At 42.0% G+C, this 18,116-nt stretch overlaps 1 protein-coding gene across 8 annotated transcripts in view; it reads right to left on the bottom strand.

The window, feature by feature from the left end:
* LCORL (ligand dependent nuclear receptor corepressor like) overlaps positions 1-16,683 on the bottom strand; it is an 82,293-nt gene extending 65,610 nt beyond the window's left edge. For 2 of the 8 annotated variants that reach the window (XM_039698797.1, XM_039698799.1), the window contains exon 1: positions 16,191-16,663. In XM_039698797.1, the coding sequence (XP_039554731.1) occupies positions 16,191-16,338 (148 nt within the window). In that variant the 5' untranslated portion in view covers positions 16,339-16,663. Of the gene's footprint in view, positions 1-16,190 lie in introns of all 8 variants that reach the window. The other 6 variants (XM_039698791.1, XM_039698792.1, XM_039698795.1 and 3 more) reach the window with 6 other exon arrangements.
* Positions 16,684-18,116: the final 1,433 nt, after the last annotated feature.

The following is an 18,116-nucleotide window of genomic DNA, read 5'->3' as shown; positions in this document are numbered from 1 at the left end:
AGTATGACAACAGAAGGAAAATTATTATATCCTTAATCAAACGTTTTATTTTTCCTGTTTGTAACATCACTACAGAATATCTATTCTTAAAATGCATTATTTGATAAAGTGTTGGACAGATTATCAGGTAAAAATCAACCCATTTTTCTTGCAGAAAAATTCTTGAGACTTAATTTAGGACAGATATTGCACAGGAATGGAGCAGGGCAGGGGCTTCTGCTGAATATGTTGTCTAGCTTGAATCCATTTCTTGCTTAGAGCACTAAAAAAGTTCTCTTATAATAGAAAGTCCTAACATTTAACTTAAAACACTCATTTTCTTTACCATATTGATTCAGTTCCCTGAGCAAACAGGAACCAACATACCAGAGATTCCAAAATGAAAGGGAGGAAATCCTCTATTTAGACTCCAATACAAATTCCAAACCATAGCTAAAATGATGCTTTTCCTTCTCTGCAAATCCTGACTCTAAGAACTAATGCAGCTGAGGACACTGCTGCTGCCAGCAAGACAGGGTGACCAAAACTTGAAATGAGACTACAGAACCATGCCAGTTCTAACTGCTTAGTTTTCACTTAGGATAAAAATCCTTGGTTTCAACTCTCTGTGCTGTGCTTTATTGAGGGGATGAAGACAGTGATGAAATATAGTTTCAGAAAAATACTATGTACATCAAAAGAACTCGCTGTAACATGAAGCAGTTGCAAGCATTAAGCTGAATACAAAGGAGACTGACATTGGCCATACCTCAGAGGCAGAACAAAAAGAGGAAATGTCCTGCCTCCCCCACAATTGTTCATAATTTTAAAGAAAAGGGTGGCAGCCAACAGGGGTGGGAGGGGGAAGTTTTTGTAGGTTAAATAAAGACTGCAATTAGCATCAACTTAGAGTTCAGGTATTTATAAACCACAGCAAGAAAAATGAGGTTCAATAAAAAGAGAAGCAGTTTCATTCTCCCAAGTAATCTTCTATGGCTATGTGTCCTTGCAGACTTGTAAACAGGAGAGCCCGACATGACACCTTTTACTGTACCTTCAGACATTGCCAAGGTTAAAAGTAGATTTAATTTCTAATGTAGCAGCCAGATATTCTGAGAGACTTGTGTTATTTATAATTCAAAAGGCATAAGGAAGACACTTCAGAAGTGACTATGCTGCTCTGTGGATAGGGAGAGAGAAAATTCCAAGTGACAGTTACTAAAACTTAATTTCTGTTCTCTCTAAAAACTCTCTTGGAACAGTAATCTAATCCCAGCTGTTGCACTGGGACATTTAAATATGGAATTGGTGTGAATATTGGTGTTCAGCCTGAAGCTTATCCTGCCTTTCTTTTTCCAAGACCCTACATCAGAGCTAGCTAGATACCAACTGTTACCCAGAACTGCACTAGCAATAATTTGACCAGTTCATAGCTTGTATTCTTACAGAAGGAAATTCAGAGGGAGGAAGAGACTGTAAAAGATTACATCCAGCTTGGAAAAATGCTCATGATTTCCTCATTTGGTATCAATTTAAGTCTTTTACAACATGAGGAGAACAATGCCCAAGAGTAAGACATAGAAACAACTGTCACTTTCAGAAAACCATGTGCCTAAAGCATGTGTCTGTTTCTTAATAATCATTTTAAGATTTATAGGAGGACTAAAAAGTTTGGCTATTTTACCAAACAAGTTTAGAATTGTTAGACAAATTCTCTCCTGCTCCTTGAAGGCCTAGTCAGATGTTCACTAAACCACAGAAAAAAGTCAAGTCCACAGCAAGTCCATAACAATGAATAGGTCACAACATTTTTTTACTACTATGCAGTATCACACATCCAACCAGTATCTGGGAGAAAGTCTAGGAGTCAACTAACAAATAAACAGGTCTTGCACACTTCCTGGATTGTAAGAATCAAACAACATTGGGCTTTCCACTAAGAAAAGCTTTTAGAAAAAACAGTTATCAGAAAACCCCAGTACACTGAGTCAAAAAAAAAGGAAAAAAACTCAACCAAACCCTTCCCCAAAAAACAAAACAAACAAAAAAAAACCCCCAAAAAATCAGAACATTCCTAGCCTGATGAGCTTTTGAGAAACTAAAATGTAGGATTCTGTGTTACACCAGGTGTCTACTGCAAGCTAATGAAGTTGCAAGCCTTCAGAGCATTCCATGAAACTGCTGCCTGACACTAAGTTTTACAAGGAAGAGGAATTTCAGAAGAGATTCAGTTTCAAGGGAATTTTCAGGTTTCTTTCCAATTATAATTTCTGTGTCACTCAAACAACCTATTTCCCACAAATAGCTTTGAAATTATGAACTGGAAAAAAGTCATTCATCTCTCCCAGCAGATTCATCTTCTTCCTATTCAGAAACCATTTGTTACTGAGAAACTATTTATCCATTTCTATTCTTTAGAAAGTTTGAAATTGACTGAAATCCTGCAACTAGACTCAACTGAAATCAATTGTCACTTTTCTTACCCGCTGAAGCTCCAGAAGGAATGGCTTCTTGTACCAAGCTACCAAGCTATCACAGTCATCAACTCTATAAATCTTGGTGTCGAATTCTTCAAAATCTTTATTTTCAAACATATCGTTAACACAAATGCTGAAACCAGATCATTAAAAAATATTCTAGTAATCCTAGAAGTACCACAATGTTAGTAGTACAATGAAATTATTGCAATATACCTTTTTAATAGTGGTTAATTTCTTAAATTTGTCTTAAACTCACTTTTCTGCATTTTATAATACCTATGCCATGTATTTTCACCTTTAATTTACAGCTTATTTTTACAAATACCTAGTTAAAAAAAATAAACCAGCAATCTCCCCAGCCACCATTTTTAAATCCAATCACCTTTAATTTACAGCTTATTTTTACAAATACCTAGTTAAAAATAAAAATAAACCAGCAATCTTCCCCAAGCCCCTCTAACAGCCACCATTTTTAAATCCAGGCAGAATCTGCCTTCTCAAATTTGACAAAATTTAGAGCCAGCAACATGTTAACAAGAAACTGACTTCCATCTATTTAAAAACTTCACTTGAAATAAAAATTTTTAACTATGCTTACTTTCTCTAAAAAACATGTTCTGGTGCTCAAGGCTAAAACTGCAAGTGCCTCAGATGCTCCTGTAAGATTGAAAGAACTTAGCTAAACTGTGATTTCAGACCAGTTCTTAAACATGCTCAGTGAACAGAAGAAAAGATGTCATTGCTCAAGGCACGTAGGCAGAGCATCCCAGCTCACAGGTCATGGACAACCAACCTCAAATCTGCATCATTCAAGTCAACATCTGCTGAACTTGCAGAATACACTGAAATGAATAGACAGAAGTTTTCAACTGTTTGACTTTTGATTAAGAAGGCTGAATAATTTCATTTCCCCCTGGAGATCAGAAAAGCAGACATACAGAAATAAAGACTTTAAACGCTAATTTTAGCTTCACATTGGGCATTTTCATCACATAAAAGGTGTCACATGTAAGATGGGAACAGGAAAAAGTCTCTGGGATTTGCTTTTAGTATTTGACACAATTCAAAAGCTTAAGCAGGTGTGATAGAGGGGGGTTTTTTTGGTTTGGTTTTTTTGTTTTTGGTCCTGGCTTTTTCTTCTTTAAGTAATTAGGATGCATCTGTAAAAACCTTTTATAAAGTTTCCTCCCAATCACTCAATGTTCTTTAAGTAATTAGGATGCATCTGTAAAAAACATTTTATAAACTTCCTCCCAATCACTCAATGGCACAAGATAAAGGAGAAAATGTTAAGTCTCAAAGTGTGGGAATTGAACCCATCTGCAGTGGAACAGAATTCATGCAGCACTGAAATTCAACCATATACTAGATATGAGAATTTACTGGGAGATTTTTGTAACAGTTTTGTATTAAATTTCTGATTAGACTCTATAAAATTCACATTACTAACAGCTATCCAACCTGAGTTGGGGAGCAGGGAGAACACCACAAAAGAAAGCCAGATACATTTTTAAGTAGCTAGTGGTAAGATTCTGAATACTTGGATCAGGTTGGGAACAGACAAGAGCTCTTACACAAGGCAGATGGGTTTAAACAGTAGCTATCCTGTCTTAGAAACACTCTGCTCCTTCCATATTCCAGCACTGTCTTTTCCTTGGCAAAAGCAAATACTCATTATTTCCAGACAGTAATTTTCACTACTAAATTTTGTTAGTCTGCAAAGACATACCTCTTCACTTCATACTATGCAAAAAAGGAAAAAAGTGGATGTCCCTATTTCATTCCTTAAAAAACCAACTCAGCACAAATTCTGTATTAAGATCAAGCAGCTGAAAGAAAAATATATTCAAATCAGTTGTTCTGGGGTTCACTTATTTTTCTCCATAAGAACCATAAATAATACAATAAATAGAAAAGGCAGACTCTTTAGCAGAGTTCATTATTCCCCTCACAGTTTAGTGAGTTTCTTTGACCCAAGAAGACAGCCATAACCCATTGCTTCCCACAAATCTCAAGCAAGACAAAACAAGAAACTTCAGTACTGATCTGTAAGTAGAGCTTACAGATCTTCAGCTGATCTGTAAGTAGAGCACTCTTCCCTCTAAATGAAACAATTTGGAAAGACAACTGCTACCACTTAGGGAAGCTAAGTGAACTGCAGGGTCAAGAATACATGAATAGGATTTCTTAAATGAAAGGTGTGATCACAGTCTGCATTTCCAGCAAGAGGGAAACTTCTCCAGGAAACAGATCAATCTCAGTACCAGCATTCTGGAAAACTTAGTATACAAGTTACTTATCTGGTACCAAATTTCTTAAATCAGTCTCACAGGTAAAGATCACGCATATCTCGCACACAGAGCAAAAAAACCCCATTTATTATTTATCAGAAAGGTTGAGAATGAAAGAGGAGAGAATGCCTGATTGCTGCTTGAGATGCTGAATGCATGAAGCTGCCGAGTATCCATTTTGAAACTACCTTGAATGCCACTTAACCAGGTCAGTTAAGGCAGATGGGGAAGTGCAGCACCACACAGAGCAAAGGAGAGTTACAGCTCTTCAATCACACCATCCAAATCTTACCAAAGATACAACAACTTATCAAAGTTACCAAGTAACTGCTCTCACAAACAAGAGCAGAAGAGGCTGTTTTGGTTCTTTGAGCTGGTGGCTGAATGAGGCAAAGTGAATGATTCGATCCCTCAGCCTGAAAAGATGTCAGGATCTCCTCAGACAACATGAGGGAGTGGGAAATTACTTCAAGTTACATCAAGTAGCAGCTGTCAAACTACTACTGTATGTGACAGCCTGGAGTAAAGGCCTTATAAAGCCAGCTATGGGCCAGCAAAACCCCATCCTGAACCACTGGACAAGTATTCTTAAAGTCACCAATTAAGAGAAACATGCAGCAAGTAATACCACAGGCTTCAATAACCTAAATTCATCATGCAAGTTTCCTCAGGTCATACTACAGTGTGTTTCTCTCACAGCTTTTTCTCCTGAAGTGTAACACTGCAGGAAGCATTGACCACTTAAATACGAAATCTATGATACATTAAATTTTCAGTTCACTCTTTGAAGGTTTGTGGAGTGCTTGCCAGAGGTGACACCAGTAATTTAGACATGACTGATTTACTGACAAACACTTGCTCAAAAGCTCTGCAATTTTAAGACTTCCTAAGCAGTTTATCTTTGATATGAATTCTCCAGTGAAACATTGATGTTTTGTGGAGAAGCTCTAGCTGTAAGAAAAAGCTCTGTTCTGTTCAAGTGATACAGTGAGGTGCAAAGGACCCAGGGATCATCTACCATTGCTTCTGAGGGCTGTGCACAAAGCTGATCTAAGGTGAGTACTGAAGTGCAGTTTTTCACATCAGCACCAAGCTCAGAGCCCTCTGGAAAATTCCAATGTTCCAAGATAAGAAATGACACCACTAGTTCCAAATGGACCATCTTCTTATGAAATCCTATTTCATTAGGGTAGAACCCATTTGTTCAGGAGTCAGTAGACTTCAAAAAGGATGCAGATGGGAAATAAAGGTACTTTCCAATATATTCTAACCAGCCTGATGATCTTGTTGAAGAAATTCTTTCTGAGAAGGTATAATATCTGGCATTTCAAAAGGAAGGCCAATATGAGTTTAAGGGTAGGTTTGTTGTTGCTGTTTAAAAAGCAGGGATTAATGCAAACTGCAGTAAGGCACCTAAATAAAATGAGAAAGGCTAAAAATCAAGAGCCACCTCACATTTCTGAGGTCCTTAGAGAGCTGTGAGTGCTTGGTGACATGGAACAGGAGTGCATGTCTTTGGACACCACTAGAGCAGACTGGTATTAAGTGCTTATGGCATATACATCAGTTAGAGTTAGGACAGATGTGTTGTCATGGTTTAACCAATTTAAACATCAACTGGCATCTCAAGACAAAACTCCGTCAAGGCTGCAGGGTATTGTGCAGGTAAAATAGGCACAGAAGTGACAAAAAATGGGGAAGACAAGAACAAGTAATGCTGATTGTGCAGGTAAAATAGGCACAGAAGTGATAAAAAATGAGATGGTCTAGCCTCAAGAAGACAATTTCCTTATGAGTAAGTTTTACCTTGCTAATACATTTAATCAAGAATTAAAAGAAGCGTTCAAGTACACTGGAAGTTCTGACTCACTGCATCAGCAGAGAGTATGATGCAGGCCTCAAAGATAAATGACATTTCATTCCACATCTAATTAAATGACATGCAGGAACATACCTGCAATGAAGCAAAGAATCCAATAAGAGCTGCACAGTTGAAATTGCTTTGACCAAAGGATCTCACTTCCTGATAGATCACAGGACACCTATAACTGAACATGATTTAGGCATCAACAGAAAGAGGTGTGGCAGGACTTCAATCAGGACAGCTTTGAAACTCTCTAAATATCATAGGAAGGTCTCCGAGCTCAAAAGCCACAACAGAGTGCAATACACAACAGGTGGCAAAATTCCCAAGTAAACAGGAATCATAGAACAGGCTTGGAAGAGACCTTAAAGCTCCTCTAGTTCCAGCCCCCTGCTGTGGGTAGGGACACCTCTCAAAATAGCAGAAGCGAGTGTACAAACCTTACTTCCCCAACAGCCATTGCACTGTATCACTTTCAAGCTTGTTTTTAGTCAAATACAACTCATGAAAGTTGAGAAGAAGGACAGAGATGGTCCAGGAAGAATAAGAAAATTGAAGGAGCATGTACCAGAATCAGAGGTAACTCCACAATCACTGCATCATTTAGCTGATAGCACAATAAACTTTTGAAACAGCTTGTCACAGCTAGCACTCAAGGCCATACACAGAACAGTCTAAGGCAGAAGTAAAACCCAGATTCTGTTTTCTTCCCCCTCATCAGTGGTTAACACCAGAGTGACCTACATCTGAACTAAGGTCACCAAACAGTAGCCATTTGATAATCCTCCCCCATTTCCAGATTACACTTAAGTGAAGTCAGACCTTCTCATTTAACTGGGCCTTGCTGTGGCACACTCTGTTCTTTGAACCAAACTGCCAGCTGTAATCACAAGCAGGGCTCCTTTAAAGTAGTCTTCTATAATCTACATTATATATGGCAGTAATACTAATTCCTTGTTAATCAAAAGATGTCCAGCAGTTTTACAGCAGCAGCATTTTATCCTGGCATTACTAAACGGTATAGTGCTTTTCAAATTGACAATAAAACTTTTAAATAAGATACACAAAGCTTTTTATCAATAGTTATGAAAAGGAGGAGCATATTCAACCCTAGATTAATTACACTGCCCTCTGACTTAGTGGCTCATCAGACTAAAAATGCACTAGAACTAGTTTATAAAGCTAAATATTCCATAAAATTCCATGAAAGTGGAATTATAACAGTGAGAACTATTATTCACATGTAAGACTAACTAACTAGTCTTTAATTAAGATGATTTGAAGAAGCTGGGAACTGTGGAAGGAGGAACAAAAATACTTAAAATCTGAAAATCTAGCATTTTTAAAATAAACTAGCAACATTTTACAATAAAACACACTGAAAACCAGTAATTTTTCCCACTGAACAGCACTTTTAACATGAGTAATCAATCCCCAGGTGCCACAAAAGCGAGGATGTCTCATAATTGGATATCAGGACCCTACTAATTTACAGAGAAACTGAAAGCAAGGAACATGGTTAAAGAGGTCACAAATTCAGTGAGCTTTCATTTACCAATAAACTTAAAAAAAATTTAAAACAGGAAAAAATTATATCTTGCGACATTTACCCAACTCACACTCCTGCAGTACAACACACGCTGCTATGGATACAAGCCTGGATGGATGTTGAGAACCAGACACATGAGCAGTAACTGAGATGCTAGAAGAATTTTGCCATGAATGGGATCTTTATCTAAGAAGGGGTTAATCCAGCTTCTCAAGATACTACACAGGAACCTGGACTGTGCCAGAAGTGGAAACAAAAAAAACCCTGACACGTGGCTCTTTGATCTGCAGAGTGACATGCTGCTGACCACACCCCATAAAAAGGAATTCAGTCTCCACAGCTCAGTGCATTTCTGCAGATTCAGAGTTCTCTGCTCTTTGCAATGCATCTTCTGTGCCCTTACATGCTCAAACAGATGAGCCACTACCATCCATCTTCTCTACTCTGCCCTCACTTCTTCCTGGCTTCTTTATGCCTGTAGTAAATGGAAGCATAAATTGGTAGATTAGCAGTGGAAAAAGAAGAGATGTATCATATAACTTTATATCCCCAAACAAGGTTGTGTTTGACTTCGATTTTGTTTGGTTTTGTGCTCTGTGGATTTTTTTTTCCTAATGTATGATAGCCAAATTTAGAATGCCATCTTACTTTTTACAAGTTTGATACTTTACATGTGAACCACAGCAATTCAGTTCTGTTACAACCTCTATTAACGTTCCAGCTTATCTTATCAAAGTTCCCACCAAGCACATTGAAAAGAGCAAAGTTCAAGAATAACATAAAAGACAGTAGCTCTAAATGGGACAAAGAATTTTAAGTTAGTAAAGTCTATAAAGCTCTGCCTGACCTCTACATAAACAGACTGAACTCAAAAGGTTAGAACAACAATTTACTTTGAAGCCCTGATACTTGAGTCATAGTCAAGAAAAAGGGATCCATTGTAACCATCTACTCAAAACACCCATATAATGCAGCTGAAAAATAAAACAGGCAAGGGTGGAAAAAGGAAAGAGGTACTCTTTTTTCCCGCATTTTAGCTGTAGGCAGTACAAGCCCTAGCTATTTGAGAGTGGCTGGAATACAGCTCCTCAACAGCACACCCTGATCTGGTAACTGACCAGCAGAACACATACCTATTATTCCTTCCCTCACATATCCCTCACATAGCAAGGCAGTTCAGGAGACCCAACTAACAGACAACCAACCCAGAGCAACAACAACAACAAAATTTACAGTAGGCCTCCCAGGCTAACTTAAAACAGAAGGCAGTTCACTGTTACACCAGACAAGTTCTACTACAAAGGGAGAACAAGTGGAAAGATTTATTGTTAGTGGTAGTGTATTCTCTCTCATCAAGTCTTGTTGGTTCGGAACACGCTCCAGCCAACTTACACACTTCAAACACCCAAAAATGTTGATAAAATAATCAGTTACTAAAAACCAGAAGCCTTGTTCTCCCCAGTAAAGCTACTTAACTCAAGGGAAAAAAAACAGGTACACTGTAAACCTGATTGGAAAACTGATCCAAGTTAAACTAGATTTGACCTTTTCTTTCCTCTTCTTCCTCCTGCCACGTTTCTCCTCCTGTTTTCTAGGTTAGTGTTAAGGTAGATTAGTTTTACAGTCTAGTTTGTTGAACTGTTTAATAAATGAATGCTCATACCAGTCAACATAAATCATGAAGGTAGGTACAGTGAGTTCAGAAAGAAAAACAACAATACTGTGTCATGCATCAACAAAAAAAAAAAATCCCCTGAAAGTTACCAACCTCGAACATTAGAGTGCACAGTTACTAAATGCCAAATCAAGGGAAGAACTGAGAGGCAGTTGCAGTGACTTTATTTGCACTCCATGATTTTGGTTTACACAAGTTCCAGCTTAGGAAATTCTCAGTGCCTATGAAGTAGAAAATCAGAGTTTAAATTTCTCAGCTCTCTATCAGCACATAAAAAGTAAACAGCTACCATTTAAGAACATACAATAAGAAAGTTCAAGCTATGCCTAGAAACACTGACAAAGATTACAGTACTTCCTGGAACACTTAAAAATTGAACTGCTTCCACATACCAGCAGCTAGACATAGGGAGCACCAAAAACAATCACAGGTTTTATCAACACTACTGAAGATATGTGTATCTGCTTGCATGCCCAGCAACACATTTCTGCTCCATGTGCAAAGAATTCAAACCAAGCACTGCATGCATGCCACACAATCCATGAATTAGTCTATGCAGCAGGAACAGTTTCATCTTTCATAAAAATTATGCTCCACAGATCCTTACAATTGCAGGTTCTCAAGGAATCAGTGAACTAGTACTGCATCTACAGCTACATACACAGAATTCCTCCCTCTGCCTTTTCAACTAAATCTCTGGTTGTCATTAATCTAACTTTTCTTGTACTGTTTTCACCACATAGACATTTCTCCCAAGAGTCAATCGTAAGATAGCCCTTCAAAAACATGACAACAGTGGGCAATTACTTCTTTCTGACAGAAAAGCTGATGAATTGAAATGGATTGTGAGAGGATACAGAAAAGAAGCTGATTTAACACTGCTTATTTGAAACAAAGGTAGTCCAACACAAAACAAATCCCATGTGTTTTCCCTTACTTCAGTCTAAAGACAGTTAATTCAATACATACACTGCAGCAACTGTCAATGACCTATATATACACACTGACCATTTTTTCCTCTTTTGTTAACCTGTTTTGTCCAGGGGAAATTGAGATGGTATGTTTAGAACTGTGTTCCATTCCTGTCAGCTAAACCAACCCAGTGGTTCCTTTCTGTTATTACCCATGCTGCTTCTGTTGCAAAGGTCCATCCCCATCCTTGTGTTAGCAGCAGGAGCTATCAGATATTTTTTTGCATATCCCCAACTCTGCAACAGCCAGTTGAGCAGATAATGAGTTAAAACAGATCAGACAGGGGTCCAATGAGTGCTGATGCAAGTATCTAAGAGGCATGAACATATAGTCAGAATTGCAATTACTCCATTCTAGTAACACTTCCATGGGACTTGACAATGCACTTTATTGCAGTCTTAAACTGTGGTTCACAGTGCGTGTTCAATGCTAGTGCCCACTTGCACACCTGACTCTGTAATACTAGTTTGAGCTATTCCCTTACATGATACCATCTTGCCCTCATTGCATCAAAAACCACCTGTGAACCTGTGCTGTGATTGAGATCTAGATTTAATTCCTGTTCTTCTTTCGACATTTGCAGTAACACTGAGATTACTTCCTTGATCTGCTTCACGCTGGAATCACACCAAGGGTTTCACATCACAGCTCAAAGCACAAGAGATCCACAGGAACACCTTACACCAGTATTACTGCCCATCACACTGGATGATGGCACTGTGGCCACAGCAGGCTTGTTGGCTGTTTAAAGGGACTAGTGTGCACCTTTAGGAGTGCCAAGGGAGAAAAAGAGTTCAAAGCAGGTATCATACTGAAGTCACTACTGCATGTCTTCTGTTAGTGGCCTGACAGGTGACAGAGCACTGAACCACCATAACTATCACCAGTAGATACAAAAGAACATTACAGATAAATACAGTAAAATAACTGGTTCTCCCATTAGTGCAATGGCAACCATAGAAAATTACCTAAAACCATGGTGGTATTAAAAAAAAAAGACACTATCCTGCTGCAAAGTACTTACAGCCACATGGAAAGTGAGAACACTGCTGCATATTGTGGGAATAAAGAGATGAGGTATTTAATGCAGAAGTGTTGCAAGTGTGGGGATACCAGCAAATAAAGCAGCTCTAAATCTTTTGTATGGGGGGAATTCCTCTCCTTGGAAAGTACACTTTTGAGACAGCTTGTTCAAAAATAGTAAGCTGGAGCAGAAGTTCAAATACTAAAACAAAATAAAAAATTGAAAGTCTAGATCTATTAAAACAGAATTAGATGCACTAATGTATCCTAGTTTTGAAGGAAAAAAGGCTGAAAAATTTTAACAAGAGTAAAGGAGTATTTGTATGCTAGATTTCATAAACATACAAAAATGGATTTTCACTTTGATCAAATTTCAGTTTTCATAAGAAAGCAATACCAAGGCTATTTCCTGTCAAATGTGTGCCCTTGAGCTGCAGTAGAGGAACAGTAAAACTTCTGCCCTTCCCCCAAATAGCAATGTATTTTTTTTTTAGAAAAAGTAGCAATATTTTAATCTTTCATTGAAAATGAAAGTTTTACTTAAACGGTGATATATTTTCACAACACACTGCAGGGTCCTAGCAAGATTCCAACATCCGTGGTTGGAATTATTTGGCACTTTCCATTAAAAAGTCCCACATTACTGCTCCAAACCTCACCCACAGGCTACTGTGATAACACAACAAAAAGGTTCAAAGGGTCGGGCTTTCTTGCATCCCAGCCATTACTTGGTCTCTCCTCTGTGCCTAATCATGAAAGTAATGGGAACTCAAAGTACTTGCCAACACTCTACCTATGAAGTTCAAGTGAAATTGGGCAGTGGGATCAATTACTGCTTGAAAAAAAGCTGCATAAATCCTGTTTTTTATGGCTGATCACAAAGCTAGACTTACAGGTCCATACTGCCAAAGCCTCTCAATCCAATGGAATGGAATTAATCAATTCACATGACAAAGTTCTAATCAAAGAGCATCAGAGAGCACTTTTTAATCCTTCTGATATTCACCTCTATAAAATGCCTTGCAATTTAAACCATTACAGGACTCAGTTACTGGCCAACTCAGGTACTTAAATCCTGAGCTTTCTGGCACTTTTCTATAAATACAATTTACAATTAACATATTTTGTGTTATGCCACAAAGACTGTACCTAAGCCAAAACATATCAGGGAGCACTCTTGATAAGTATAAGCAATACCTGTTAGCACATACTATACAGCTGTAAGGACACAACAGACTGAGATCTCCAGGTGCTTTTTAAGAACATCTAGTTTTGAACTCTGATCTAGTCATGCAAGAGCTAGGAACACCCAATAAGCACAAGTCTAAGCATCTTAGGAATGTCAGTGCTCAACATAACACACACAAAGATTTCCAGCTGAACAGACATTTTGTACTGAACACCTATTTCAAATTTCTGTTAATACATTGCATTCATTTATCACGTGGAGTCTTTTGTACCTTCAAGTATGTTTAGATACCAAATAAACAAATTTTCAGTGACATTTTATCACTTTTTCTTTTCAAATTCTTTAAGTGTTTGAACATTTTGACGTGAGACTTTAAATCATATTCTGCAGGTCACAAATAAACATATCAGGCTGGCAAACCCCAAGCTTTTACATATATGCATGGGCTTTAGAGCTAAATCTGCAACCAGGCTTTGACCAATGAACAATTCAGCAACTGAGCCCTTCAAGCAGAAGTCCCTAACCATCACTAGCCCTGCATTGAATATTATTTCAGCCTCATTGTTGTAAATATGAACAGTGTTCACTGTGAGCCTCAACCACTGTCTTGGATGTGTTATCTCTGGCTCAGTTTACCACTTCCATAAAGAAAGTAGATGATGAATCCTTGACAGATAAATTATTTCAGTGTTCAAATAATCATACTACGGAAATGCCAATACCAAATTTAGTATCAATACAGTAAATGACACAATATGTCAAAATAAAGTTGTTCATCCAAAACGTTCTACAACTGGGGGACTACTGCCTTACCATATTGTTTTTCTCACTTTACTACAAACATGACTCTTGAGAAGAGAGCCAAATCCATCAAACTCACCACTCCCTCCACCACGCTGCCATTTCAGCCATCAACCCAGCCATTGTTCAGGTAACACTAACTTTGTTAGACTCTTCAAATCCTTCGGAATACTTTGGCAAGTGAGAACAATTAACCATTTTTACTTTATTATTTTTAGCTATTGTAGGAGGTTATTTTACAGAATTTAATGCAACAGAATTTCAAATAAGTAAAGGGAAAAAAAAAACCCACACAAAAATCCCCCAGCCCAAACCTGTTAAGCATACTCTACCTCCATTATCCTGACTACTCACTTTCTTGCCACTTTGTTTACACTCTCTCTCTGATAAGGGCTGCTCAACAGGCCTGCCAGGTAACAGTTCTTAACTAAGATAGCTCTTGACTAACTATTAAACCATAACCTATGTCCTTTCTCCTCAGCGGTTGCTAATAATTTCAGGGCTCCTTTCTATTCACTGAATTTCTCCTCATGAATATACAAAGAAATCACACCCTTAACTTTTATTCTAAATAAGACAAACCTGAATGTGAAGCATAACCACAGTGCAATCAGTGTAAAATGTAAGTAATTATATGACAGTTCTGTATTTTGCAATTCTCAGTGAAAGGCCAACCCAAAAGGCAATTCTGAAGTAGTTCCCTAAACCCAGGAGACCTGCCCAGTAGAGGAGTCAACTTATTGTATTTCTTTACACTTCTCAGTGTGGGTTGTGCTGTGAACTGTTTCTCAAACACATCTGGCAGTACACAATCACCACCAGAAGACTCCTTCGGCCAGCCACTGTCAAGCAGACTTCTGGGATTTCAGTTCAAACTTTTAAGTGAAATGCCATTAAATAACAGGCAAACACTGAAAGTGCCACTTGTGAGAGATATCCATCCTCAGATTTAACACCTTATCACAGCATCTATGCAAATAAACTGGCTCTCCTGTATATTCTAATTAAACTGCATTCTTTCTATTAGAAGCATTATATAGTGTAGTACTGTTTAGAAAACGCTATTTTCTAAACAGTGACTTGGAGGAATAAAAAGACACTGCAAACATACATGGACATGTTAACATATACACAAGTGTTATAACAGGTGTTTACAAGTGCTCTTGGCCCAACACAGCAAGATCAAGAAGCTTGCACGTAACAAGTACTTATCAGGTTACTGAAAAATGCAGAAAATCCAGGGATAGTGGATTAGTGCTAATTGCCTGTAAATACAGGTATGCCAGCTTGTTAGGTATTCCCTTCTTACTCTGCTCTGGTCCCAAGCGCCCGCGGAAACACTGAATGAAGCGCTGCTCTCCCTGCCAGCCACGCTAGATGTGTTTCCCCGCTCAGCCATCGGGGAGGATCGGCACCGACTCTAACGCTCTACTTGAAGATCAACGATTCTATTTCCCCAAGAAGGGAAACGACTCTCGAAACAATACAAACAGACAATTCCTGGCCTCAGCGTTCGCACCCCACCTCCACAAAAACAAATAAACAAAAAAACCCAAGCGAAGCGCCCGCCGCCCCGGGGCGGCACACGTGCCGAACGCCAGCGCTGACAGGGGCCGGGGCCGGGAGGGGAGGCTGCGTTTGCCCGGGCGGAGCGCAGCGGGAGCAGCCCCGCTCCCGGGGCTCCTCCAGGCGGGAACGCCGCCGGTGCCCGCGCGCCCCCGGCAGCCGGACACGCGCGCGGGAGCCACGTGACCCGGGAAACCTCCCGGCACGAGAGCCACCGGGGCAGCCCCGGGGGCGGGCGGGGGGAGAGCTGCGGTCGCCATGACAACTTCCAGGGGGAGGGAAAACTTCAAATCCCAACCGTCAGTGCAGGAGCGGCTCTCTCTTAAAGGCGCACGCACACGCAGACACACACACAGAGGCGGGCTCCCTTCCCCCCTCCGCCCCCCAGGCACTGGCGATGGAGGAGGAGAGGAGGGGGGCAGCCACCGGCGCTCGCCGCGCGAACGACGAGGAGCCGAGACAAAAGGACCCGAGCCGAGAACGGGTCTCGGTCGGCGGTGTCGGGAGGGACCCAGCGGCCCCAGGCAAAGCTGTAACACCCACCCTCTGCTGCCCGGAGGCGGCTTAGGACCTTCGCTCTCCCCTACTGACCCCGTCCCCGCTCCCACCCTCCAAGAAAGCCGCTGGAGCCGCTCCTCCATCCCCGCTCTCCCCCCTCCGCCCACTCGACAGATCTGGGCTCGGAGAGCCTCGCCCGCCCCGCTGCCCGTTCCCCTCTCAGACCCCGCTCGCCGCCCCGTCCCCCGCCCCTCGGTGCCCCCCGCTGCAGCCGGGGCACGCCGCCGCCGCCCCCTCTCTTACCCACACAGTGCATGAGCCGGTGCCGCCAGGAGTCGAGTTCTCGGCGGACTCCCCTTCGCTCCGCCGTGCAGCGGGGGCTCCGGCACTGGGAGGCGGCGGCAGGAGGAGCGGGAGCCGCGGCGGCCATTCCTTCTGTTCCCTTTTCCATCTGCCTCTGACCTCACGCCCGCTCATTTACATACGAGCGCGCGCTCCCCCGGCTCCTCTCCCTTCCCCCCCACCCCCCTTTGCCTCGTCGAGCGCGCGCCCGCGCACCCCCTTCTCCCCCTCAGCATCCGGCGCGGGGAGCGCGCGCGCCGCCTGGCGGGGTGACTGACGCGCGTCCCCGCTCCCCACGGTTCCCCCGCCCCGCCGCCCGCCCTGCCCGGGCCCCGGTTCTCCCCCACAGACCGCGGGCCGGGCCGAGAACCGGGCCGAGAACTGAATACCCTTCCCTGGCCGCTACTGTCCCGCTGCCCATCGATTTCTCTCGGCCTACAGCTCCCGCAGGGCAGCGCGCCACCTGCTCTGGCCCGGGCAGGGCAGGCGGCAGCAAGGCACGTCGGGAGCTGTAGTTCGTGAGGGAGGGGAGCGGCGCCGCCTCCGAGGTTTCTCCCCGGGTGGGCAGCGCAGCCGGCCCTGCCAGTGGCTCCACCGCCCCGCGTCTCACAGTGCCGGACTCAGAACGCCTCAAAAACCGGCGCGGTTCTCCCCTTCATCCCACAGTCTGTCCTGGGCGCTGCTTGGAGCGGGACTCCTGGCTCAGGCGCCTCTTCCAGCCCCTCGCCCACACCTGCCCCGGGGCTGCCGCCAGCTCGCTCGCTCCCCCCGGCCCTGCCGCCATCGCACGGGCGCGGCTGTCACACAGCGCTGTGCCTTACGAGGCAGCTCCCCAGATTCACGCCGTAGGGAGATTTTCAAAGTTCTCTGAGAACTGCTGCCCAGTTCACCAGTCTGTTTTCAACCGCTTTGCTTTCAGTCCAGTTTTTGTGGGGGTGTTAGTCATGTAGAGCCGGACAGGGAGATCTGCTCGGGACTGGCGTCACCGCAGCGTTATCTCCCACCACCCCTTGGAAAAGACTAGCGTGAAAACTAGCGACCAAATCACTTCAGTATCTGGGAGCACGCCTGAGAAGGCTTACTATCAACCTACAAACTGAAGTCGGATTAAGGTAACTGCAAGAAAGTTAACACACAAATGTCAGACTGGATTACTTGGAGCACTTGACAGCCACTTGGACCGGCGGTAGAGCTGCTCTGCGCAGTCACCCTCGTGGTGTGCCTGCAGCGCAAGACACATATCCCTCCTCTCCCGTCTAATGTGACAATCGCTACCCATGCCTTGCAAGAGGGCAATTAGCAGCCTTCAATTCCCTAGACAGAACAACCAAGATCTGCAGTTTTGTCAGATCCTGGTTCGTCTTTGAGTGCCTCCTCCTCCCCCACGTTCCCCTTCACATACCAGTCTTTGTATGTAGTGTCATTTCAGCAAGGAATTACATTTTCTGTTTGGAGGTTGTAATAGAATACAGCATTTAATAAGGTCCATAGAAAAGACAGGGCACCATTGCTTCTCCCTTTACTCCCCTATATGGGTTGAAGGTGCAAGGCTGGAAAGAGCCAAATCACTCTATCTATACCCAATTTTCATCTTGTTTTAGAGTATAAGCAGAGTTAACAGGAGCAATACTGTGTGAAAACTGCAGAAGAGCTTAATGTTTGAACAATGAAGGGGAAATGATTCCCCACTCATTAATCACTCTACAGATATGTGTAGACTCTAAGAAGCAAGGCTATGTAGGAGTGGAGCCCTGACCACCTTTTAGTGGAGCCTGTCAGGGGAATGGCAAGACTGGGAGTGCAGGTGTGAAGGTAGCCTGTTGCTTCCTCTAAGTTTTCATCATGCAGCCAGCAATAAATAACCAGCAACTTACCAGTCTCTTTCTT

The sequence above is a fragment of the Passer montanus genome, unplaced genomic scaffold (assembly GCF_014805655.1).
Source record: "Passer montanus isolate IOZ18808 unplaced genomic scaffold, ASM1480565v1 scaffold13, whole genome shotgun sequence".
Taxonomy (NCBI): domain Eukaryota; kingdom Metazoa; phylum Chordata; class Aves; order Passeriformes; family Passeridae; genus Passer; species Passer montanus.
The sequence above is the reverse complement of the archived record's forward strand: the minus strand, read 5'-3'. Positions and strand labels throughout refer to the sequence as shown.